The following is a 23,556-nucleotide window of genomic DNA, read 5'->3' as shown; positions in this document are numbered from 1 at the left end:
GGGTCCCGTGGCACCGCGGGGCCACATCACCAGTGCCCCACCTGATCTGTAACAATGGGCATACAATGTGCTTTACAGAATGAAGTGGATGTGGCCCCTGAGCCGCCCACACAGAGGGCGATGCCCGGCGTCAGGTGAGACCCCTCGGTGCAGTCTGCCCGCCCTGGTGCCAGTGTTCACACCCATCGCCCCCTGTATGTGGCAGGGCCAGATCAGGGGCCACACTTAACCCTTTACATCACACTCCTGCGGCTCCTGTCCGTTACCGCTCAGGTGTTTTTGACATTGACGAAATTATAGGAGAAAAAAAGGAGAAAATGCTCCTGATGCAAAATTCGAGCGGTGACGTCACGGCGGGCGCTACACGTGACGCGCTCTGTTTCCCGTCTTCTCAGTAGAACGGCAGTCATGTGACCCGCGTAACACGTGACCAACAACCGAAACATGGCGGCGTTCTGCTGCGTAACTTCCAGGAATAAACCCCGGAGCTCCGCTAAGCCCCGCCCACTGCTCCGAGGACTCTGACCTCGTCTTTAGCGCGGAGGATCATGGGAACGAGGAGCCCCCGTGTAGAAAAGGGGGATCGGTGAGGACAAAACAGGATGGAGGGGGTCTGAATGTCAGTGAGGAGGATGATGGTGACTGAGGGATGGCGCTGTGGACTGCGGTTGAATGCTGAGGGATGGCGCAGTGGACGGCAGTTGAATGCCGAAGGATGGCGCTGTGGGCGGCGGTTGAATGCCGAGGGATGGCGCTGTGGGCGGCGGTTGAATGCCGAGGGATGGCGCTGTGGGCGGCGGTTGAATGCCGAGGGATGGCACTGTGGATGGCGGTTGAATGCCGAGGGATGGCGCTGTGGGCGGCGGTTGAATGCCGAGGGATGGCGCTATGGGCGGCGGTTGAATGCCGAGGGATGGCGCTGTGGACGGCGGTTGAATGCCGAGGGATGGCGCTGTGGGCGGCGGTTGAATGCCTGAGGGATGGCGCAGTGGACGGCGGTTGAATGCCGAGGGATGGCGCAGTGGACGGCGGTTGAATGCCGAGGGATGGCTCTGTGGACGGCGGTTGAATGCCTGAGGGATGGCGCAGTGGACGGCGGTTGAATGCCTGAGGAATGGCGCTGTGGACGGCGGTTGAATGCTTGAGGGATGGCGCAGTGGGCGGCGGTTGAATGCCTGAGGGATGGAGCTGTGGTCGGCGGTTGAATGCCTGAGGGATGGCGCTGTGGGCGGCGGTTGAATGCCTGAGGGATGGCGCAGTGGGCGGCGGTTGAATGCCTGAGGGATGGAGCTGTGGTCGGCGGTTGAATGCCTGAGGGATGGAGCTGTGGTCGGCGGTTGAATGCCTGAGGGATGGAGCTGTGGTCGGCGGTTGAATGCCTGAGGGATGGCGCTGTGGGCGGCGGTTGAATGCCTGAGGGATGGCTCTGTGGGCGGCGGTTGAATGCCGAGGGATGGCGCATTGGACGGCGGTTGAATGCCTGAGGGATGGCGGTTGAATGCCTGAGGGATGGCGCTGTGGACGGCGGTTGAATGCCTGAGGGATGGCGGTTGAATGCCTGAGGGATGGCTCAGTGGACGGCGGTTGAATGCCTGAGGGATGGCGGTTGAATGCCTGAGGGATGGCTCAGTGGACGGCGGTTGAATGCCGAGGGATGGCTCAGTGGACGGCGGTTGAATGCCTGAGGGATGGCGGTTGAATGCCGAGGGATGGCGCCGTGGACGGCGGTTGAATGCCGAGGGATGGCTCAGTGGACGGCGGTTGAATGCCGAGGAATGGCGCTGTGGACGGCGGTTGAATGCTGAGGGATGGCTCAGTGGGCGGCGGTTGAATGCTGAGGGATGGCTCAGTGGGCGGCGGTTGAATGCCGAGGGATGGCTCAGTGGGCGGCGGTTGAATGCCGAGGGATGGCGCAGTGGGCGGCGGTTGAATGCCGAGGGATGGCGCTGTGGACGGCGGTTGAATGCCTGAGGGATGGCGCAGTGGGCGGCGGTTGAATGCCTGAGGGATGGCGCAGTGGGCGGCGGTTGAATGCCGAGGGATGGCTCTGTGGACGGCAGTTGAATGCTGAGGGATGGCTCTGTGGACGGCGGTTGAATGCCTGAGGGATGGCACAGTGGGCGAGGGATGGCGCTGTGGACGGCGGTTGAATGCCGAGGGATGGCGCAGTGGACGGCGGTTGAATGCCGAGGGATGGCGCTGTGGGCGGCAGTTGAATGCCTGAGGGATGGCTCTGTGGACGGCGGTTGAATGCCGAGGGATGGCTCTGTGGACGGCGGTTGAATGCCGAGGGATGGCTCTGTGGACGGCGGTTGAATGCCGAGGGATGGCGCAGTGGACGGCGGTTGAATGCCGAGGGATGGCGCAGTGGACGGCGGTTGAATGCCGAGGGATGGCGCCGTGGACGGCGGTTGAATGCCGAGGGATGGCGCCGTGGACGGCGGTTGAATGCCGAGGGATGGCGCCGTGGACGGCGGTTGAATGCCGAGGGATGGCGCCGTGGACGGCGGTTGAATGCCGAGGGATGGCGCCGTGGACGGCGGTTGAATGCCGAGGGATGGCGCCGTGGACGGCGGTTGAATGCCGAGGGATGGCGCAGTGGACGGCGGTTGAATGCCGAGGGATGGCGCTGTGGACGGCGGTTGAATGCCGAGGGATGGCGCTGTGGACGGCGGTTGAATGCCGAGGGATGGTGCTGTGGGCGGCGGTTGAATGCCGAGGGATGGCGCCGTGGACGGCGGTTGAATGCCGAGGGATGGCGCCGTGGACGGCGGTTGAATGCCGAGGGATGGCGCCGTGGACGGCGGTTGAATGCCGAGGGATGGCGCCGTGGACGGCGGTTGAATGCCGAGGGATGGCGCCGTGGACGGCGGTTGAATGCCGAGGGATGGCGCCGTGGACGGCGGTTGAATGCCGAGGGATGGCGCAGTGGACGGCGGTTGAATGCCGAGGGATGGCGCCGTGGACGGCGGTTGAATGCCGAGGGATGGCGCCGTGGACGGCGGTTGAATGCCGAGGGATGGCGCCGTGGACGGCGGTTGAATGCCGAGGGATGGCGCAGTGGACGGCGGTTGAATGCCGAGGGATGGCGCAGTGGACGGCGGTTGAATGCCGAGGGATGGCGCAGTGGACGGCGGTTGAATGCCGAGGGATGGCGCTGTGGACGGCGGTTGAATGCCGAGGGATGGCGCTGTGGACGGCGGTTGAATGCCGAGGGATGGCGCTGTGGACGGCGGTTGAATGCTAAGGACCGCCACCCTTCCTCTTCGTGCGTCCACCGCACCCTGCCTCATATACATATCCTCACAGGCCACGGCTGGATGGACTCTTCCTGCGCAGGTTCCTGATGCTTCAGACTGTGCTGTTTCCACAATGGACGTCTGAGAACACCCTGATGCTGCTGACATTGCTGGTGGCAGCACTGACAGGTCTGCACTGCCCCCTGCGGTACATCGCTGGGTATACTATGACTGTATAGACAGGACGGTATATTGTGATGGGTGTATAAACACTGCAGGGCGGTGTAATATGACGGGTGGCTAGACGCTGCAGGGCGGTATAATATGACGGGTGTGTAGATATTACAGGGCGGTGTAATCTGACGGGGCTCTTCTCTTGCAGGGCAGCTAGTGGTTTATCAGGTTGGCATTCTGCCCAGTCAGTTCTATGGCGTGCTGTCGGACCGGGATCTGGCGGGTTTCCGGCGGTTGGCGGTTTTGGCTGTGGTCCTGATTTTGGCCATTTCTCTGGTGAGTTCCTGTTCCTCTGCACGGACCACATGTATGATACATGGATGAGAGAACATGCATCCTCTACAGCGGTCACCGAGCTGCCGCTCCTTCTGACTCCCACATGCACTCAGTCGGTCGAGCATGCATGTGTTTTTAAATGAAAGGGAGAAAAGAGGCGCTGCCAGGCGCCTTGGGCGCGGTGCCTCCTGCCAGAACGAAAGCATCAAGCCTTGAGATCCGTTCCCCCAGATATTACTTGTCCTGGATAAGTGGAAGACCGCCATATTGTGTACAGGAGTCTTGAGGCATAAAGGATGAGTAATGGCAGTGTACACACCTCGGGATCTGGGGTCCTGTTCTACATGTGTCCCCCAGGTCTCTGCATCGGGATAACACCTCCTTATAAAGTCTAATCTACTTTAGCAGCTGCTGCCTGACATTGAGCATGTAATGTGTATGCTGCCGCCATGTGCTCCCAGCACTGTCATTGCTGCTGCTCCCAGTGCAGGTCCCGGCGGTCTCTGCTGCTGCTCCCAGTGCAGGTCCCGGCGGTCTCTGCTGCTGCTCCCAGTGCAGGTCCCGGCGGTCTCTGCTGCTGCTCCCAGTGCAGGTCCCGGCGGTCTCTGCTGCTGCTCCCAGTGCAGGTCCCGGCGGTCTCTGCTGCTGCTCCCAGTGCAGGTCCCGGCGGTCTCTGCTGCTGCTGCTCCCAGTGCAGGTCCCGGCGGTCTCTGCTGCTGCTGCTCCCAGTGCAGGTCCCGGCGGTCTCTGCTGCTGCTGCTCCCAGTGCAGGTCCCGGCGGTCTCTGCTGCTGCTGCTCCCAGTGCAGGTCCCGGCGGTCTCTGCTGCTGCTGCTCCCAGTGCAGGTCCCGGCGGTCTCTGCTGCTGCTGCTCCCAGTGCAGGTCCCGGCGGTCTCTGCTGCTGCTGCTCCCAGTGCAGGTCCCGGCGGTCTCTGCTGCTGCTGCTCCCAGTGCAGGTCCCGGCGGTCTCTGCTGCTGCTGCTCCCAGTGCAGGTCCCGGCGGTCTCTGCTGCTGCTGCTCCCAGTGCAGGTCCCGGCGGTCTCTGCTGCTGCTGCTCCCAGTTCAGGTCCCGGCGGTCTCTGCTGCTGCTTCTCCCAGTTCAGGTCCCGGCGGTCTCTGCTGCTGCTGCTCCCAGTGCAGGTCCCGGCGGTCTCTGCTGCTGCTCCCCCTGTGTCCCTTGGTAACCACTCTGCGCCTCGGCAGCTGCGCGGCGTCCCCCAGTAACCGCTCTGCGCCTCGGCAGCTGCGCGGCGTCCCCCAGTAACCGCTCTGCGCCTCGGCAGCTGCGCGGCGTCCCCCAGTAACCGCTCTGCGCCTCGGCAGCTGCGCGGCGTCCCCCAGTAACCGCTCTGCGCCTCGGCAGCTGCGCGGCGTCCCCCAGTAACCGCTCTGCGCCTCGGCAGCTGCGCGGCGTCCCTCAGTAACCGCTCTGCGCCTCGGCAGCTGCGCGGCGTCCCCCAGTAACCGCTCTGCATCTCTGCAGCTGCGCGGCGTCCCCCAGTAACCGCTCTGTGTCTCTGCAGCTGCGCGGCATGGAGCAGTACATCAGCAAGCTGGTCTACGTGAACTGTCGGCAGGTGATGACGGAACATCTTCACCGACTCTACTTCACCAAACACGTCTATTACACGCTGAGTGCGGAGCGGCCACGTGTGGATAACCCGTACGTCACTGTGTGCATGGCCGTGGGGTAAACCCTCATTCACGCCCTTTCTGCTGCCTCATTGTAGCTCCTGTATTACCGTCCGGCCTGACCAGGAGGGGGCGCTGTGGACCCGAGCTTACCTCCAGGGCAGCTGTAATGTGAAGGCTGACATGCAGCAGCAGAACGGGTGTGAGTGAATGGCGCCTGACTGTGCGCTTTTCTTGCAGAGATCAGAGAATGACGCAGGACGTGGAGCGCCTGTGCCGGGAACTTGGCTCTGTCGCCAGCAAACTCCTAACCACGCCATTCACGCTGGTCTACTACTCCTATCAGTGTGCCATCAGGTCCGTCACTGCTGGGGGGTCCGGAAATGTCGGGGTCCGGCTGGAAGAGTTTTCACTTCTAATGTTTATGTCGCCATGTTTGCAGCACCGGCTGGATGGGGCCGCTCTCCATTTTCGGCTACTTTCTTATTGGATCGCTCCTGAATAAACTCCTGATGGGGCCCGTCATCCCAAAGCTGGTGCAACAGGAGAAGCTAGAGGGCGACTTCCGGTGAGTGTGCCGCCATATCCACACTGTATAATGGGTCATGTAGTCCAGTCTGATGGGGGTCCTATCAGCGGTGAGAACTATTCGAGTCCCATCCACTGACGCAAAGCAGAGATCACACAGATTACATGGTGACATGTTCTCTGTATATATAATCTGCTCAGCTCCTCCTGCTCTATAACACACGGCCTGCAGATTACACGGTGACAGGTTCTCTGTATATATAATCTGCTCAGCTCCTCCTGCTCTATAACACACTGCCTGCAGATTACATGGTGACAGGTTCTCTGTATATATAATCTGCTCAGCTCCTCCTGCTCTATAACACGCTGCCTGCAGATTACATGGTGACAGGTTCTCTTTATATATAATCTGCTCAGCTCCTCCTGCTCTATAACACGCTGCCTGCAGATTACACGGTGACAGGTTCTCTGTATATATAATCTGCTCAGCTCCTCCTGCTCTATAACACACTGCCTGCAGATTACATGGTGACAGGTTCTCTGTATATAATCTGCTCAGCTCCTCCTGCTCTATAACACGCTGCCTGCAGATTACACGGTGACAGGTTCTCTATATATAATCTGCTCAGCTCCTCCTGCTCTATAACACACTGCCTGCAGATTACATGGTGACAGGTTCTCTGTATATATAATCTGCTCAGCTCCTCCCGCTCTATAACACACTGCCTGCAGATTACATGGTGACAGGTTCTCTGTATATATAATCTGCTCAGCTCCTCCCGCTCTATAACACACGGCCTGCAGATTACACGGTGACAGGTTCTCTATATATAATCTGCTCAGCTCCTCCTGCTCTATAACACACTGCCTGCAGATTACATGGTGACAGGTTCTCTGTATATATAATCTGCTCAGCTCCTCCTGCTCTATAACACGCTGCCTGCAGATTACATGGTGACAGGTTCTCTTTATATATAATCTGCTCAGCTCCTCCTGCTCTATAACACGGTGACAGGTTCTCTGTATATATAATCTGCTCAGCTCCTCCTGCTCTATAACACGCTGCCTGCAGATTACATGGTGACAGGTTCTCTTTATATATAATCTGCTCAGCTCCTCCTGCTCTATAACACGCTGCCTGCAGATTACATGGTGACAGGTTCTCTTTATATATAATCTGCTCAGCTCCTCCTGCTCTATAACACGCTGTCTGCAGATTACATGGTGACAGGTTCTCTTTATATATAATCTGCTCAGCTCCTCCTGCTCTATAACACACTGCCTGCAGATTACACAGTGACAGGTTCTCTTTATATATAATCTGATCAGCTCCTCCTGCTCTATAACACGGTGACAGGTTCTCTGTATATATAATCTGCTCAGATCCTCCTGCTCTATAACACGCTGCCTGCAGATTACATGCTGACGGGTTCTCTTTATATATAATCTGCTCAGCTCCTCCTGCTCTATAACACGCTGTCTGCAGATTACATGGTGACAGGTTCTCTTTATATATAATCTGCTCAGCTCCTCCTGCTCTATAACACACTGCCTGCAGATTACATGGTGACAGGTTCTCTGTATATATAATCTGCTCAGCTCCTCCTGCTCTATAACACACTGCCTGCAGATTACATGGTGACAGGTTCTCTGTATATATAATCTGCTCAGCTCCTCCTGCTCTATAACACACTGCCTGCAGATTAGACAGTGACAGGTTCTCTTTATATATAATCTGCTCAGCTCCTTCTGCTCTATAACACACTGCCTGCAGATTACATGGTGACAGGTTCTCTTTATATATAATCTGCTCAGCTCCTCCTGCTCTATAACACGCTGCCTGCAGATTAGACAGTGACAGGTTCTCTTTATATATAATGTGCTCAGCTCCTCCTGCTCTATAACACACTGCCTGCAGATTACACGGTGACAGGTTCTCTGTATATATATATATATATAATCTGCTCAGCTCCTCCTGCTCTACAACACGGTGACAGGTTCTCTGTATATATAATCTGCTCAGCTCCTCCTGCTCTACAACACGGTGACAGGTTCTCTGTATATATAATCTGCTCAGCTCCTCCTGCTCTATAACACGCTGCCTGCAGATTACATGATTTTCTCTTTTTTTTTTTTGCAGTTTCAAGCACGTGGAGATCCGGGTGAATGCGGAGGCCGCGGCTTTTACCAGGTCGGTTCCTCGGGGGGGGGGGGGGGGGGGGGGGGAGTTGGTTGGACAGGAGCTGTGCTCGGGGTCTTCTTTGTTTCAGCCTCATAGACATTTCTTTTGTCTTAAAGGGCCGGTTCAGTAGAACACGCCAGGACGACGCAGCGCCTGCAGCGCCTCGTTAGTGCCCAGAAGGAGCTGATGAAGCAGGAGCTGTGGCTGTATTGTGAGTTCTACTTTGGTGGGACACGGGGGCGTGGGACACGGGGGCGACCTCCTTACTGATGTCTTTCTCTGGCAGTTGGAACCAACACGTTTGATTACCTGGGGGGGATCCTGAGTTACATGATCATCGCTGTCCCCATCTTTGCTGAAGTCTACAGAGACCTGAGCGCAGCGGAGCTGAGCGAGCTTATCAGTAAGGTGCGGCGCGCTCCCTCCTGACCTTCTCCCCGCCGCGCTCCCTCCTGACCTTCTCCCTGCCGCGCTCCCTCCTGACCTTCTCCCCGCCGCGCTCCCTCCTGACCTTCTCCCCGCCGCGCTCCCTCCTGACCTTCTCCCCGCCGCGCTCCCTCCTGACCTTCTCCCCGCCGCGCTCCCTCCTGACCTTCTCCCTGCCGCGCTCCCTCCTGACCTTCTCCCTGCCGCGCTCCCTCCTGACCTTCTCCCTGCCGCGCTCCCTCCTGACCTTCTCCCCGCCGCGCTCCCTCCTGACCTTCTCCCTGCCGCGCTCCCTCCTGACCTTCTCCCTGCCGCGCTCCCTCCTGACCTTCTCCCCGCCGCGCTCCCTCCTGACCTTCTCCCTGCCGCGCTCCCTCCTGACCTTCTCCCTGCCGCGCTCCCTCCTGACCTTCTCCCTGCCGCGCTCCCTCCTGACCTTCTCCCCGCCGCGCTCCCTCCTGACCTTCTCCCCGCCGCGCTCCCTCCTGACCTTCTCCCCGCCGCGCTCCCTCCTGACCTTCTCCCTGCCGCGCTCCCTCCTGACCTTCTCCCCGCCGCGCTCCCTCCTGACCTTCTCCCCGCCGCGCTCCCTCCTGACCTTCTCCCCGCCGCGCTCCCTCCTGACCTTCTCCCCGCCGCGCTCCCTCCTGACCCCTCGCTTCTCCCCACAGAACGCCTTTGTCTCCATTTACTTGGTGAACTGCTTCAGTCAGATCATTGACCTGTCCGGCAGTCTGTGCGATGTGGCTGGGTACACTCACCGGTAAGCGGGGGCGACGGGGGGGGGGGGGCGACGGGGTGCGTGCCACGTGTCACTGACTCCTCTCTTCTCAGGATTGCTGAGCTGGACGAGGCCATGAGGGGCATCCTGCAGGGGCGGAAGGATGAAGACCAGGAGGAGTAAGATGCCACCCTGCTCTTGGCTCTGCCGCTCCTGGAAATGTGCCTACAACATGTCTGCTCTCTTTGAAGGTCAGGTGACCCGCAGCCCCGCGACGCCGCCTTTGTGCTGGAAGATGTGACCATCGCGGCGCCGGGATCAGACGCCACACTTGTCCGAAACTTAACCATTCATGTGAAAGAAGGAAGCAACCTCCTGATCACGGGGGAAACTGGCAGCGGTAAATCCTCCGTTCTCCGTGTGCTGGCGGGACTGTGGGACCCCAAGCGTGGTAAGACGGCTACGGGGTGGGAGGATTGGTCCAGGCTCGCGTGTGTCTGTGGCGCGATCTGTCTCGGTTTGGCACTGGGGTTTCTGGTCGTATTCTATAAAAGGTACTTTGTGCCACATTCTCATCCTAAGGGGGCATTCACACGACCATATAAATGGATCCACATCTGCTCCGCAAATTTGCGGAATGGGCGCAGACCCATTCATTTCAATGAGGCCGCAAAAGATGCAGACTGCACACCGTGTGCTGTCCGCATCCGATGGCCCCGCAAAAAAGATAGCGCATGTCCTATTCTTAGGCATTTTCTATATAGCGCTGGCCATGTGTAGTCCGCAAATTGCGTAACGCACACGGCCGGTATTCCTGTTTTGCGGATCCGCAATTTGCAGACCGCAAACCACTTACGGTCGTGTGAATGCACCCTTAAACCTCCTACTGGAGTGCGGTCATTTACATAGCTGACCACACCCACATACGGTCATTCTACCAAAATTCGGATTAGATGTCAATACCGTGAAAAAGTATTGCAATACTCGACACCATTCTATACCACGCGGGGAGTGCGGCCCATAATCCAACAGTCGGAGACAAGGTTTGCGATTTGCGCGGTTTCTCTTTTACGGTGTTCACCGCATAGGAGATATTATAATTTTTTTAATAGTTTGGACTTTATCGGACGTGGCGATACCGAATATGTTTCTTTCTTTATTGTTTATAGATTTTATATGTAAAATTGGGAAAGGGGGCGATTTCTACTTCTATTCCCCCCTTAGGGGTCTTTAACCCCTTGTCCTATTGACACACAGCGCTCTATTGTGGTGACTAGTAGCGTCCTGGCTGCCGTGGTAACGGAGCCTCGCGATGTCACTGCTGGGACCCTGCGGCCACTGCCACCAATGACTACTACTGGGGGGAGGCCTCTGAGCCACCAATGAATATAATACTGGGTTTGGGGGTGGGGAGCGCACTGCGCCACCAATAAACATAATTAACCCATTAATTCAAGTGTAGGCGGCGGTATCACATACCCAGCCTCTATGACAGGGCGCTGCAATCTGCGGTGGCAAATCCCGGTATCGAATCGATTGGGTATTGATACTTCGATACCCGGTGCAACTCTACAGCCACATTACAAAACCGGAGCGAGCGGGGCAAGAATACAGAACGTGGCAGAATCCCTGCAGTGAAGGCAGATAAATGGGGGCCACTCGCGGACATCAGGCCTCCTTTCCGTTTTTTCTCTGTCGCGCTCCTCTGATCTCCCCTGGCAGCTGGGACCCTTCTCCCCGTGCTCGGCTTGATCTATTTGATTTAACCCCTTAGGTCGGGCTTGTGCTTGCACCCCGTTTGGGCCCCATGGTGCGCTGTTCCTTCCCCAGAAGCCGTTCGTCAGTGATGGAAGTTTGAGGGAGCAGGTGAGACCCCGTCTGTCTGTAGAGGGGGCTCTCAGCAGGACATGTCACTGACGTCTTGTCTTTTTGGTTTTAGGTCATTTACCCCTTGAAGGACGTGTACCCAAACTCTGGTGAGGGCGGTGATTGTGGGGTCAGGTGGCCATACTGCGAGCAGATGTTCTCCGGGCGTTCCGGGGGTGGGCTCAGTGTTACACGGGGGGCGCGGCGAAGCACGCCATGTCACCTGTGGGCGATAACGGCTTCCTAAAGTCCTTCTATTTCTGCGCAGGTCAGGTGGATGATGAGCGGATCCTGCGGTCACTGGACATGGCAGGACTGGTAAGACACCCGGGTGACCCCCAGCGGGACAGCCGCGTATATAGGTGATCCTATCCCCTCTTCTGCGGGGCTCCCTTAACCCTTTGTACTCTTGTGCTCCAGAATGGTTTATTGAGGAGAACAGGGGGGCTGGACCATCACGTGGACTGGAAGTGGTGAGTGTGGTGCTGGGTACCCGCCTGACCGCGCGCAGTGCCTGCGTTGCGTTATGTGTTCTGTCTTTGTACAGGTCCGACATTCTGTCACCCGGGGAAATGCAGCGTTTGGCTTTTTCTCGGCTCTTTTATCTGCAGCCAAAATATGCAGGTGAGATGGGGAACTCTGCCTGTGGGGGGCGGACGTGTGCGTCATCTGTAGGGCTGACTCTGTCTTCCGCTATTGTGTCTTAGTGCTGGATGAAGCGAGCAGCGCGCTGAGCGAGGAGGCAGAGGTGGAGTTGTACACACGCTGCAGGCAGCTGGGAATGACGCTGATCAGCGTGGGCCACAGGCGCAGCCTCACGCAGGTGAGTCATCTGCAGGAACGGCTGTACATGAGAAGCACGCGCTCAGGCAAGGAGGCTGATCCTGCGCAGACCCTGCTGCTAGGTATCCCTGCCTGTACTGTGAGCTCCGTCTTTCTCTCTGCAGTTTCATGACCTGGAGCTGAAGCTTGGACCCGATGGACAGTGGGACCTGAAACGTTTCATTAAAGCGCAGGCTGCGGGCGGTGGTCACTGAAAAGGCGACCCTACTGCACTACAGTACCAGACGCTCGCCCATCTCTCCTGGGGTGATTGTACGCAGGCAGGACATGAGTCTATACATACAGCTTTATTTTACACCAGGTTTCTGTACAGTATTTACACCGTGCTGCATATGGCATGCATGCTACCAAGTCCTTCAGAAGGAAGCCTTGCAGTCTTCACTGTGTGCCGCTCGCTCCTCCTCATCCCCGTCCTGATTCCTCACAGGACTCTCACAGTTCGTGCTCTGCAGGACTTTGGCGCTGTGTTCTTGGGCTCGGGCTCGTAGGGCAGCAATGCTGTTCTCTCTCAGTTCCTCCTCAGAAATAGAGCTGGAGTGATCGGCGTCTCTCCGTTCACTGACCTCGGGCTGGCTGGGTACGGCGGGCACCTCCCTCTCTGACTGCGGCACCACATCTGCTGCCTCCAAAGACTTTTTGTGCATCCCTGCAAAGAATTGGTGGTATTCGGGTTTAGAAAATCGTCTGGGAACTGACAGGTCATCGTGAACTGAAAACGGCAAAGACAAAGAAGAGTTTAGGAGATTGAGGAAGAACAGAGACACAAAGAGTAATGGAGAAGCTAGAGGGACACGACTAAAGGGGACCTCTAACCCTGACCAAAGTGCGCAGCCTGTTAGAGCAGGAGGAGCTGAGCAGATTATAGATACAGAGAACCTGTCACCGTGTTATAGAGCAGGAGGAGCAGAGCAGATTATATATACAGAGAACCTGTCACCGTGTTATAGAGCAGGAGGAGCAGAGCAGATTATATATACAGAGAACCTGTCACCGTGTTATAGAGCAGGAGGAGCAGAGCAGATTATATATACAGAGAACCTGTCACCGTGTTATAGAGCAGGAGGAGCTGAGCAGATTATATATACAGAGAACCTGTCACCGTGTTATAGAGCAGGAGGAGCAGAGCAGATTATATATACAGAGAACCTGTCACCGTGTTATAGAGCAGGAGGAGCAGAGCAGATTATATATACAGAGAACCTGTCACCGTGTAATCTGCAGGCAGTGTGTTATTGAGCAGGAGGAGCTGAGCAGATTATATATACAGAGAACCTGTCACCGTGTTATAGAGCAGGAGGAGCAGAGCAGATTATATATACAGAGAACCTGTCACCGTGTTATAGAGCAGGAGGAGCAGAGCAGATTATATATACAGAGAACCTGTCACCATGTAATCTGCAGGCAGTGTGTTATAGAGCAGGAGGAGCTGAGCAGATTATATATACAGAGAACCTGTCACCATGTAATCTGCAGGCAGCGTGTTATAGAGCAGGAGGAGCTGAGCAGATTATATATACAGAGAACCTGTCACCATGTAATCTGCAGGCAGTGTGTTATAGAGCAGGAGGAGCTGAGCAGATTATATATAAAGAGAACCTGTCACCATGTAATCTGCAGGCAGCGTGTTATAGAGCAGGAGGAGCTGAGCAGATTATATATACAGAGAACCTGTCACCATGTTATAGAGCAGGAGGAGCTGAGCAGATTATATATACAGAGAACCTGTCACCATGTAATCTGCAGGCAGTGTGTTATAGAGCAGGAGGAGCTGAGCAGATTATATATACAGAGAACCTGTCACCATGTAATCTGCAGGCAGCGTGTTATAGAGCAGGAGGAGCTGAGCAGATTATATATAAAGAGAACCTGTCACCGTGTAATCTGCAGGCAGTGTGTTATAGAGCAGGAGGAGCTGAGCAGATTATATATACAGAGAACCTGTCACCGTGTTATAGAGCAGGAGGAGCTGAGCAGATTATATATACAGAGAACCTGTCACCATGTAATCTGCAGGCAGCGTGTTATAGAGCAGGAGGAGCTGAGCAGATAATATATAAAGAGAACCTGTCACCGTGTAATCTGCAGGCAGTGTGTTATAGAGCAGGAGGAGCTGAGCAGATTATATATACAGAGAACCTGTCACCGTGTTATAGAGCAGGAGGAGCTGAGCAGATTATATATACAGAGAACCTGTCACCGTGTAATATGCAGGCAGTGTGTTATAGAGCAGGAGGAGCTGAGCAGATTATATATAAAGAGAACCTGTCACCATGTAATCTGCAGGCAGTGTGTTATAGAGCAGGAGGAGCTGAGCAGATTATATATATAAAGAGAACCTGTCACCGTGTTATAGAGCAGGAGGAGCTGAGCAGATTATATATACAGAGAACCTGTCACCGTGTAATATGCAGGCAGTGTGTTATAGAGCAGGAGGAGCAGTGCAGATTATATATAAAGAGAACCTGTCACCGTGTTATAGAGCAGGAGGAGCTGAGCAGATTATATATACAGAGAACCTGTCACCGTGTTATAGAGCAGGAGGAGCTGAGCAGATTATATATACAGAGAACCTGTCACCATGTAATCTGCAGGCAGCGTGTTATAGAGCAGGAGGAGCTGAGCAGATTATATATACAGAGAACCTGTCACCGTGTAATCTGCAGGCAGTGTGTTATAGAGCAGGAGGAGCTGAGCAGATTATATATACAGAGAACCTGTCACCGTGTTGTAGAGCAGGAGGAGCTGAGCAGATTATATATAAAGAACCTGTCACCGTGTAATCTGCAGGCAGTGTGTTATAGAGCAGGAGGAGCTGAGCAGATTATATATATATAGAGAACCTGTCGCCATGTAATCTGCAGGCAGCGTGTTATAGAGCAGGAGGAGCTGAGCAGATTATATATATATATAGAGAACCTGTCACCATGTAATCTGCAGGCAGCGTGTTATAGAGCAGGAGGAGCTGAGCAGATTATATATAAAGAGAACCTGTCACCGTGTAATCTGCAGGCAGCGTGTTATAGAGCAGGAGGAGCTGAGCAGATTATATATACAGAGAACCTGTCACTATGTAATCTGCAGGAAGTGTGTTATAGAGCAGGAGGAGCTGAGCAGATTATATATAAAGAGAACCTGTCACCGTGTTATAGAGCAGGAGGAGCTGAGCAGATTATATATAAAGAGAACCTGTCAGCATGTAATCTGCAGGCAGTGTGTTATAGAGCAGGAGGAGCTGAGCCGATTACACGGTGACAGGTTCTCTGTATATATAATCTGCTCAGCTCCTCCTGCTCTATAACACACTGCCTGCAGATTACACGGTGACAGGTTATCTTTATATATAATCTGCTCAGCTCCTCCTGCTCTATAACACGCTGCCTGCAGATTACATGGTGACAGGTTCTCTGTATATATAATCTGCTCAGCTCCTCCTGCTCTATAACACGCTGCCTGCAGATTACATGGTGACAGGTTCTCTGTATATATAATCTGCTCAGCTCCTCCTGCTCTATAACATGCTGCCTGCAGATTACATGGTGACAGGTTCTCTGTATATATAATCTGCTCAGCTCCTCCTGCTCTATAACACACTGCCTGCAGATTACATGGTGACAGGTTCTCTGTATATATAATCTGCTCAGCTCCTCCTGCTCTATAACACGGTGACAGGTTCTCTTTATATATAATCTGCTCAGCTCCTCCTGCTCTATAACACACTGCCTGCAGATTACATGGTGACGGGTTCTCTTTATATATAATCTGCTCAGCTCCTCCTGCTCTATAACACGCTGCCTGCAGATTACACGGTGACAGGTTCTCTTTATATATATATATATATAATCTGCTCAGCTCCTCCTGCTCTATAACACGCTGCCTGCAGATTACATGGTGACAGGTTCTCTTTATATATAATCTGCTCAGCTCCTCCTGCTCTATAACACACTGCCTGCAGATTACATGGTGACAGGTTCTCTGTATATATAATCTGCTCAGCTCCTCCTGCTCTATAACACACTGCCTGCAGATTACACGGTGACAGGTTCTCTTTATATATAATCTGCTCAGCTCCTTCTGCTCTATAACACGCTGCCTGCAGATTACATGGTGACGGGTTCTCTTTATATATAATCTGCTCAGCTCCTCCTGCTCTATAACACGCTGCCTGCAGATTACACGGTGACCGGTTCTCTCTATATATAATCTGCTCAGCTCCTCCTGCTCTATAACACACTGCCTGCAGATTACATGGTGACAGGTTCTCTTTATATATAATCTGCTCAGCTCCTTCTGCTCTATAACACGCTGCCTGCAGATTACATGGTGACAGGTTCTCTTTATATATAATCTGCTCAGCTCCTCCTGCTCTATAACACACTGCCTGCAGATTACACCGTGACAGGTTCTCTGTATATATAATCTGCTCAGCTCCTCCTGCTCTATAACACACTGCCTGCAGATTACATGGTGACAGGTTCTCTTTATATATAATCTGCTCAGCTCCTCCTGCTCTACAACACGGTGACAGGTTCTCTGTATATATAATCTGCTCAGCTCCTCCTGCTCTATAACACACTGCCTGCAGATTACACCGTGACAGGTTCTCTGTATATATAATCTGCTCAGCTCCTCCTGCTCTATAACACACTGCCTGCAGATTACATGGTGACAGGTTCTCTGTATATATAATCTGCTCAGCTCCTCCTGCTCTATAACACGCTGCCTGCAGATTACATGGTGACAGGTTCTCTTTATATATAATCTGCTCAGCTCCTCCTGCTCTATAACACGGTGACAGGTTCTCTGTATATATAATCTGCTCAGCTCCTCCTGCTCTATAACACGCTGCCTGCAGATTACATGGTGACAGGTTCTCTTTATATATAATCTGCTCAGCTCCTCCTGCTCTATAACACACTGCCTGCAGATTACACGGTGACAGGTTCTCTTTATATATAATCTGCTCTGCTCCTCCTGCTCTATAACACGTTGCCTGCAGATTACATGGTGACAGGTTCTCTTTATATATAATCTGCTCAGCTCCTCCTGATCTATAACACACTGCCTGCAGATTACATGGTGACAGGTTCTCTTTATATATAATCTGCTCAGCTCCTCCTGCTCTATAACACACTGCCTGCAGATTACATGGTGACAGGTTCTCTTTATATATAATCTGCTCAGCTCCTCCTGCTCTATAACATGATGGAGGGGGCTGCTCTTTCCGTCCCAGTATAGAAGATGGGCGCTTCCTCTGCACTTTGTGTCTTTACATCTTCAGATTTTCTTCTGTAATTTGGATTTACACCAGTCGGTGTTTGGCGTTTTTCACCAAGGGCGTTCAGTGCCGGAACACACTCCGCGAGTCAGAGGTTTCCGTCCTGAGCTCTGCTCCTGTGACCTGGACCCAGGGTAATATAATGCTGTGTGTCTCTGCCCCACCACAACTCTCAGCAGATCAGGCAGAGACACACAGCATTATAATGGGGTCACAGGAGCTCAGGACGGGAACCTCTGACTCGCGGAGCGTGTTCCGGCACTGAAGGTCCTCTCGTGGAAGACGCTGGACCGGTGTAATATCCCTGAAAACATCCTCGGGGGAGATTTATTAAACTGGGGTAACGTAGAACTGGCGTAGTTGCCCATAGCGAGCAATCGCTCTGTCTTTCAGGTTGCACATCTCCTTTAGGGGCCATTCACACGTCCGTGTGTGTTCTGTGGATACACAAAACACGGCATCAGCGATGTGCGTTCCGCACTTTTGCTGGCAATTGCGGACAAGAATAGGACATGTTCTATTTTTTTCGGGATTGGAAGTGTGGATCCGCTATTCCAGATCCGGGCAGCACATCGTACTGCCCCATAGAAATGAATGGGTCCGCAATTCCGTTCCGCAAAATGCGGAACGAAATTGCAGACGTGTGAATGGACCCTTAAAAATTGAAAGGTGGAATCTGGTTGCTATGGGCGACTAGGCCGGTTCTACTTTACACCCGTTTGCTAAATCTCACGACTCATTTGTAACATTTACTACATCTAATTTGATTGTAAGCTCTTGTGAGCAGGAGTCTAAAAGTGCTGCCTGATTGTACAGTGATTTCTTAAAAGTATTCACACCCCTGAACTTTTCCACCGTTTTTCTATTGCACCCACAAAGAAACCTATTTTATGGGATCAACCAGCACAAGGTCCACGTCTCTGTGAGGTGAAGACGGTCCAGGGTTTTCTCAATGATTAATGATCCGGACCGTGCGTTAGTATTCAGGCCCTTTGTAGGACCACCTCTCACTGCAGTTACAGCTGGTGGTCTTCTGGGGGATGTCTCTACCAGATTTGCACATCTAGAGGATGACCTCTCTGCCTATTCATCTATGCAGAAGAGCTTGCGCTCACTCAGGTTGGATGGAGAGCGTCTGTGGGCAGCAATCTCCAAGTTTTGCCCCAGATTCTCCCTGGGATTTATGTCTGGACTGTGACTGGGCCGTTCTAACATACAACTAATCTTTGTAGCTTTGGCCGGATGTTGATGGTTGTTGTCCTGCTGGACGGTGACCCTCCACCCCAGTCTTCTGCAGGCTCTCCCAGGTTTCCCTCCATCCATCTTATCATCAGCTTTCCTGTCCCAGCATGATGCTGCCACCTCCATGTCTCGCGGTGTGGATGGTGCTCGGGGTGATGTGCAGGCTTAGCGTTTTCCACCTTCATCTCCTCTGACCCGAGCCCCTTCTTCCATGTTTGCTGTGTCTAAACTGCAGACAGGACTTTTTATGGCCGCTTTCAGAAATGACTTTCTTCTTGCCACTCTTCCATAAAGACCAGATTTGTTGAGCAGATGACTAATAGTTGTCCTGAGGACAGATTCTCCCACCTGAGCGGTGGATCTCTGACCATGGACCTCTTGGCCACTTCTCTCATTACTGCTCTCCTTGCCTGGGCTGTCAGTTTAGTCTACTTTCACATTGGCGTTTTGAATTCCGTTTGTGAGATCCGTTTCAGGGCTCTCGCAAACGGTTAAAAACTGATAAGTTTAGCCCCAATGCATTCTGAATGGATAAGGATCCGTTCAGAATGCATCAGTTTGCCTCCGTTTCGCCTTCATTACGCTCTGGATGCAGAGCAAGCAGCGTTTTGGTGTCCGCCTGGCGATGCGGAGCCAAACGGATCCGTCCTGACTTACAATGTAAGTTAATGGGGAGGATCCGTTTTAACTGACACAATATGGTGCAGTTGACAACGGATCCGTCCCCTATTGACTTTCAATGTAAGTCAGGACGGATCAGTTTTGACTTAGACTTTTAAAAAAAAAAAGAATAATGCAAATGGATCCGTTCTGAACGGTTACAAGCGTTTGCATTATAGGTGCGGATCCGTCTGTGCAGATACCAGACGGATCCGCACCTAATGCAGGTGTGAAAGTAGCCTTAGGGCTCTTTCACACTTGCGTTGTCCGGATCCGGCGTGCACTCCAGGAGGTGCCCGCCGGATCCGGAAAAACGCAAGTGAACTGAAAGCATTTGAAGACGGATCCGTCTTCAAAATGCGTTCAGTGTTGCTATGGCAGCCAGGACTTAAAGTCCTGGCTGCCATGGTAAAGTGTTGTGGGGAGCAGTATACTTACCGTCCGTGCGGCTCCCGGGGCGCTCCAGAATGACGTCAGAGCGCCCCATGCACATGGATGACGTGTCCATGTGATCACGTCATCCATGCGCGTGGGGCGCCCTGACTTCACTCTGAAGCACCCTGGGAGCCGCACGGACGGTAAGTATGCTGCTCCCCCGCTCCCCACTACACTTTACCATGGCAAACAGGACTTTAGCGTCCTTGCAGCCATGGTAACCATTCAGAAAAAGCTAAACGTCGGATCCGGCAATGCGCCGAAACGACGTTTAGCTTAAGGCCGGATCCAGATTAATGCCTTTCAATGGGCATTAATTCCGGATCCGGCCTTGCGGCAAGTGTTCAGGATTTTTGGCTGGAGCAAAAAGCGGAGCAAAAAGCGCAGCATGCTGCGGTATTTTCTCCGGCCAAAAAACGTTCTGGTCCGGAACTGAAGACATCCTGATGCATCCTGAACGGATTTCTCTCCATTCAGAATGCATTAGGATAAAACTGATCAGGATTCTTCCGGCATAGAGCCCCGACGACGGAACTCTATGCCGGAACACAACAACGCAAGTGTGAAAGAGCCCTAAGGTGGACAGCCATGTCTTTGGTAGGTTTGCAGTTTCCATACTCCTTCCATTATCGGAGGATGGATTGAACAGTGCTCCGTCAGCTGTCCAGGTCTTGGGATATTTTTTATAACCTAACCCTGCTTTACACTTCTCCACCACTTTCTCCCTGGCCTGTCTGGTGTGTTCCTTGGTGTTTATGATGCTGTTAGTTCACTAATGTTCTCTAACAAAGGCAAAATAAAATAAAGTGTCGCTTCTCCTCCCGCAAAAAATTAAAAAGTGATCACAAAGTTGTACATACCCCAGAATGTTATCAATGAAAAGTACAGATCGTCCTGCAAAAAATGAGCCCTCGCACGGCTCCGCACACATAATTTAAAAAAAGTTAGAGGGGTCAGAAAATGATAGCAAAAAAAAAATTACAATTTCAAGTTAATTTTGTTTTTCAGTATCAAAACGCAAGACAAACTATACATATGTGGTATTGACGGATCTGTACTGACCTGGAGAATGGAGATCACAAGTCAGTTTTACCGCATAATGAACGCTGTAAAAAAACAACAACCTTAAAATGGTGGAAAATTGCGTGTTTTGTCTTTTTTCCCCCCAATTCCACCACCTTTGGAATTTTTTTCCCACTGCCTTCTATGCATTATTAAATGGCATTGGAAAATACAACTTATCCCGCAAAAAACAAGCCCTCACACGGCTATGTGAACAGAAAAATAAAAAAGTTATGGCTCTGGGAAGGCAGGGAAACGCAAATGAAAAAAACTCTCCGAGGTAGAAGGGTTTAAACGTCGTGAAAACCGTGGCTCGTCTTCTCTTCACCGCACAGACGTGGACCTTGTGTCGGTCAATGACATAAAATACATTAAAGTTGGTGGGTTTAATGGGAAAAAATTTGGAAAAGTTCAAGGGTTGTGAATACTTTTTCAAGAGGGAAAGCAAAGAACCTGAGACCGTAGACGCTGCAGCGGGATGGAGGCCGGGGCCTGAGATGGCGGAGGACCCCTTTACTTTAGAGCAGGGGTGCAATGGCTGGAAATAAAACTTAAAGGGGTAGCACCAACTAAAATACTGTATTGATGGCGTACTGGATATACCCCACATGTCTGATATCCAGGTGGACAAGGAGTGCGCCAAAGCATCGGGGGTCAGTGGCGTCCATGCTGGGCGCACATTCCTTAATACATTCGGGGCACCATCTCCGTTATCGCCTCCCCTGCTGGGGTGAAGCTGCCGTTCTTAAAGCCGATGTGCACCGTTGGAGGTAATATTTCTTTATGATTGCACTTGACAGATTTTTGGCTAAAAATCATATTTTCATTTGGCCTTCATTCAAAATATTGAGCGGTTGTCACAAAGGGTTAACCATGTGCCCCGCTGTGTGACTGGCACTTTCTCTTTGTGCCGCCATCTAATATCTAAACTACAAGAGGTCAGAAATAGAGTTGAGAAAGGGACTTTCAGATGCTTCATCCGAAGTCGCTTCGCTCAAAACTTGAAAATAATACGGTATGGCGATCCGTCTGCGTACAGTATTAGAATGTGTGGGCTGCGATGAGCCGAAGTTATTCACGAAGTTGCATGAGACTTCTATAATAACTTCGGTAGTTCAAGGAATAATAGAGCACAGCATATCTTCTCTCCAGCATGGTTATTGTCTAGGGAGGCGCACGCCCCTCTTTAAAGCGTTTTCTTGATCTGACTGCTTCCACGGCACAGAAGGTTCAGCTCATTGGTTTGGGCCATGTTTTGCTATGGGGTGAGCGTCCTGTAAGTGTGGGCATGCCTACCATGTGTAACCGTTCTTGGCGGTGTCTTGTGGTTGCATCTTATGCTTCGTCTGCCCCCCCGCTCTATACGTCACGCTGCAGTCCTCAGGGCCACCTGATGCCCAATCACAAGATTCCACACAATGATTACTTGTGATGACATGTTGGGGGCCGTGAGGACTGGAGCGGAGGGACACTGTCATAGAGGGCCTTCCCCCAGTAAAGCTATTCTGTTGGGGGTTGTGCTCTTCTTACACTCAGGCTGGGGTCATACGGCAAAATCTGCAACTGAAAACGGATCATTCTCGATTAGAATTTGGTGGTAGTTTTAGTGGAGTTTTTCACCAAGGTTTTTCTGCTTCTCCATTGACATCTGTGGAAATCCACCATCGAATCTGCTTTCAAGTGTTTTTCAGATCCACTACTGAAGAAAACTCTACTATTTGTGCAAGGTGAGCACCTGGTGAAGGTTTTACACTGAAGTCAATGGGAAGCTGCTGCATGTGGACCAGGCATTAGGCGCTTTTTCACTTCTGAATCAGTGGCAGATTTTTGCCCACGTGAACGTGCCCTCAGGCTGCCACTTCTACCACTTAATCAGAACCTCTTGACTTGTGGTCGTTTTCACTTCCAACTTCTGGAAAGTCTAGTTTTCTGGAGCCAACACATCATTCATCCTCATGGTGGAGAACCAAGTGAGACCAGCATCTCCTGTGCCACGTGGCGCACTTAGAGGCTCCTAGAGGCAGTGAAGTACCAGGGGCCACGTCTGTATGACCATTGTGGGCACAGAACTGGAGGAGAATGATGGAAGGGCTCGGGTTTGGTTCAGAGGAGCCATGATGCTGATGGCTTTGGGGGGGGTCAGTCTATGGTCACAAAACCTATTAAGAAAACACAGATCCCACACAGGTCCCTTTTCTAGTCCATTGCTGTGGCCGGTGAGGAGCAGGACTAGGGACCAGAAGATTGGGTCCTTGGTGTTGGTCTGAGACACCTGCACCTCCTAGCTACGGCCTGAGGCCCCCGACCGTCCTTACCTAGCAGCCAAGGGGCGCAGGATTCCATTATGCCGTCCTTGGCTGATTTCAGGATAGATTCTGGAAGGGGAATGGAATGTCGAACCATGGCGCCATACAGCCCGTACTCGGCCATCACGCTGCTCCTCCCCCAGCACTTCTCACGTTTTCTCCACTTTGCGCGTCTGTTCTGGAACCAGACCTGTCAGATAAATGGTGGGGGTTAGAGATCAGGACGCCCCTGGTCTGAACAGCAGCCGATCTCTGTGGCTCCCTGCTCTGAAGCCTCAGGATTTCTGTCCTTGCTGAGAAGTTATTGAAAAATCACTTAATTTTTAGTTGAATCAATGCCCTGGAATTATCCGGGGAAATTAAATCGGCTCGGCGGCCCGGCATTGACCCTTGCTAATTAATACCGCACTTATTCCTCAATCTCCAGCAATTCCCCAACAAAATACTTCCTCCCATTTAACTAATTACTTGGGGAGGGGGCGATGTCTCGGAGGACCCCGGATCATGATGAGGTCATTAGCACATTAACGAGATGCGCAGATATTTCATTCAGTGACAACAAGAGATTTCAATCAGCCCCTTGAAATGAAAGCAATTGCGGGAAGTGTGTGATGATGTGGAGTCCCAG

At 52.7% G+C, this 23,556-nt stretch overlaps 2 protein-coding genes across 2 annotated transcripts in view; one reads left to right on the top strand and one right to left on the bottom strand.

Moving 5' to 3' along the window:
* The first annotated feature begins 412 nt into the window (after positions 1-412).
* ABCD4 (ATP binding cassette subfamily D member 4) lies at positions 413-12,269 on the top strand. Its single transcript, XM_040412329.1, has 19 exons — positions 413-586; positions 3,310-3,428; positions 3,622-3,749; positions 5,274-5,413; positions 5,623-5,739; positions 5,825-5,950; positions 8,051-8,101; positions 8,209-8,303; positions 8,379-8,500; positions 9,190-9,281; positions 9,353-9,418; positions 9,491-9,690; positions 11,014-11,105; positions 11,179-11,215; positions 11,374-11,423; positions 11,526-11,578; positions 11,653-11,729; positions 11,813-11,928; positions 12,053-12,269. The coding sequence occupies exons 1-19, from the start codon at positions 549-551 to the stop codon at positions 12,140-12,142; spliced, it is 1,809 nt and encodes a 602-aa protein (XP_040268263.1). The 5' UTR covers positions 413-548; the 3' UTR covers positions 12,143-12,269.
* Positions 12,270-12,278: 9 nt separating this feature from the next.
* Positions 12,279-23,556, bottom strand: part of VSX2 (visual system homeobox 2) — a 31,296-nt gene continuing 20,018 nt past the window's right edge. Inside the window, exons 4-5 of the mRNA XM_040412347.1 lie at positions 22,938-23,118; positions 12,279-12,657 (exon numbers count right to left, since the gene is read on the bottom strand). Coding sequence (XP_040268281.1) covers positions 12,305-12,657; positions 22,938-23,118 — 534 coding nt within the window. The 3' untranslated portion in view covers positions 12,279-12,304. The remainder of the gene's footprint in view (positions 12,658-22,937; positions 23,119-23,556) is intronic.

This window comes from Bufo bufo, chromosome 11, assembly GCF_905171765.1.
Source record: "Bufo bufo chromosome 11, aBufBuf1.1, whole genome shotgun sequence".
NCBI classification, from domain to species: domain Eukaryota; kingdom Metazoa; phylum Chordata; class Amphibia; order Anura; family Bufonidae; genus Bufo; species Bufo bufo.
Note: the sequence above shows the minus strand (reverse complement) of the source record. Positions and strands in the feature narration are given on the sequence as shown.

Excerpts from the sequence above, each read along its gene's own strand:
- ABCD4 (XM_040412329.1), top strand. The coding sequence starts at position 549 with ATGGGAACGAGGAGCCCCCGTGTAGAAAAGGGGGATCG. Across the intron at positions 9,282-9,352 it reads GTGGCTGGGTACACTCACCG|GATTGCTGAGCTGGACGAGG; the intron begins GTAAGCGGGGGC and ends CTCTCTTCTCAG. Across the intron at positions 11,730-11,812 it reads TCTGCAGCCAAAATATGCAG|TGCTGGATGAAGCGAGCAGC; the intron begins GTGAGATGGGGA and ends ATTGTGTCTTAG.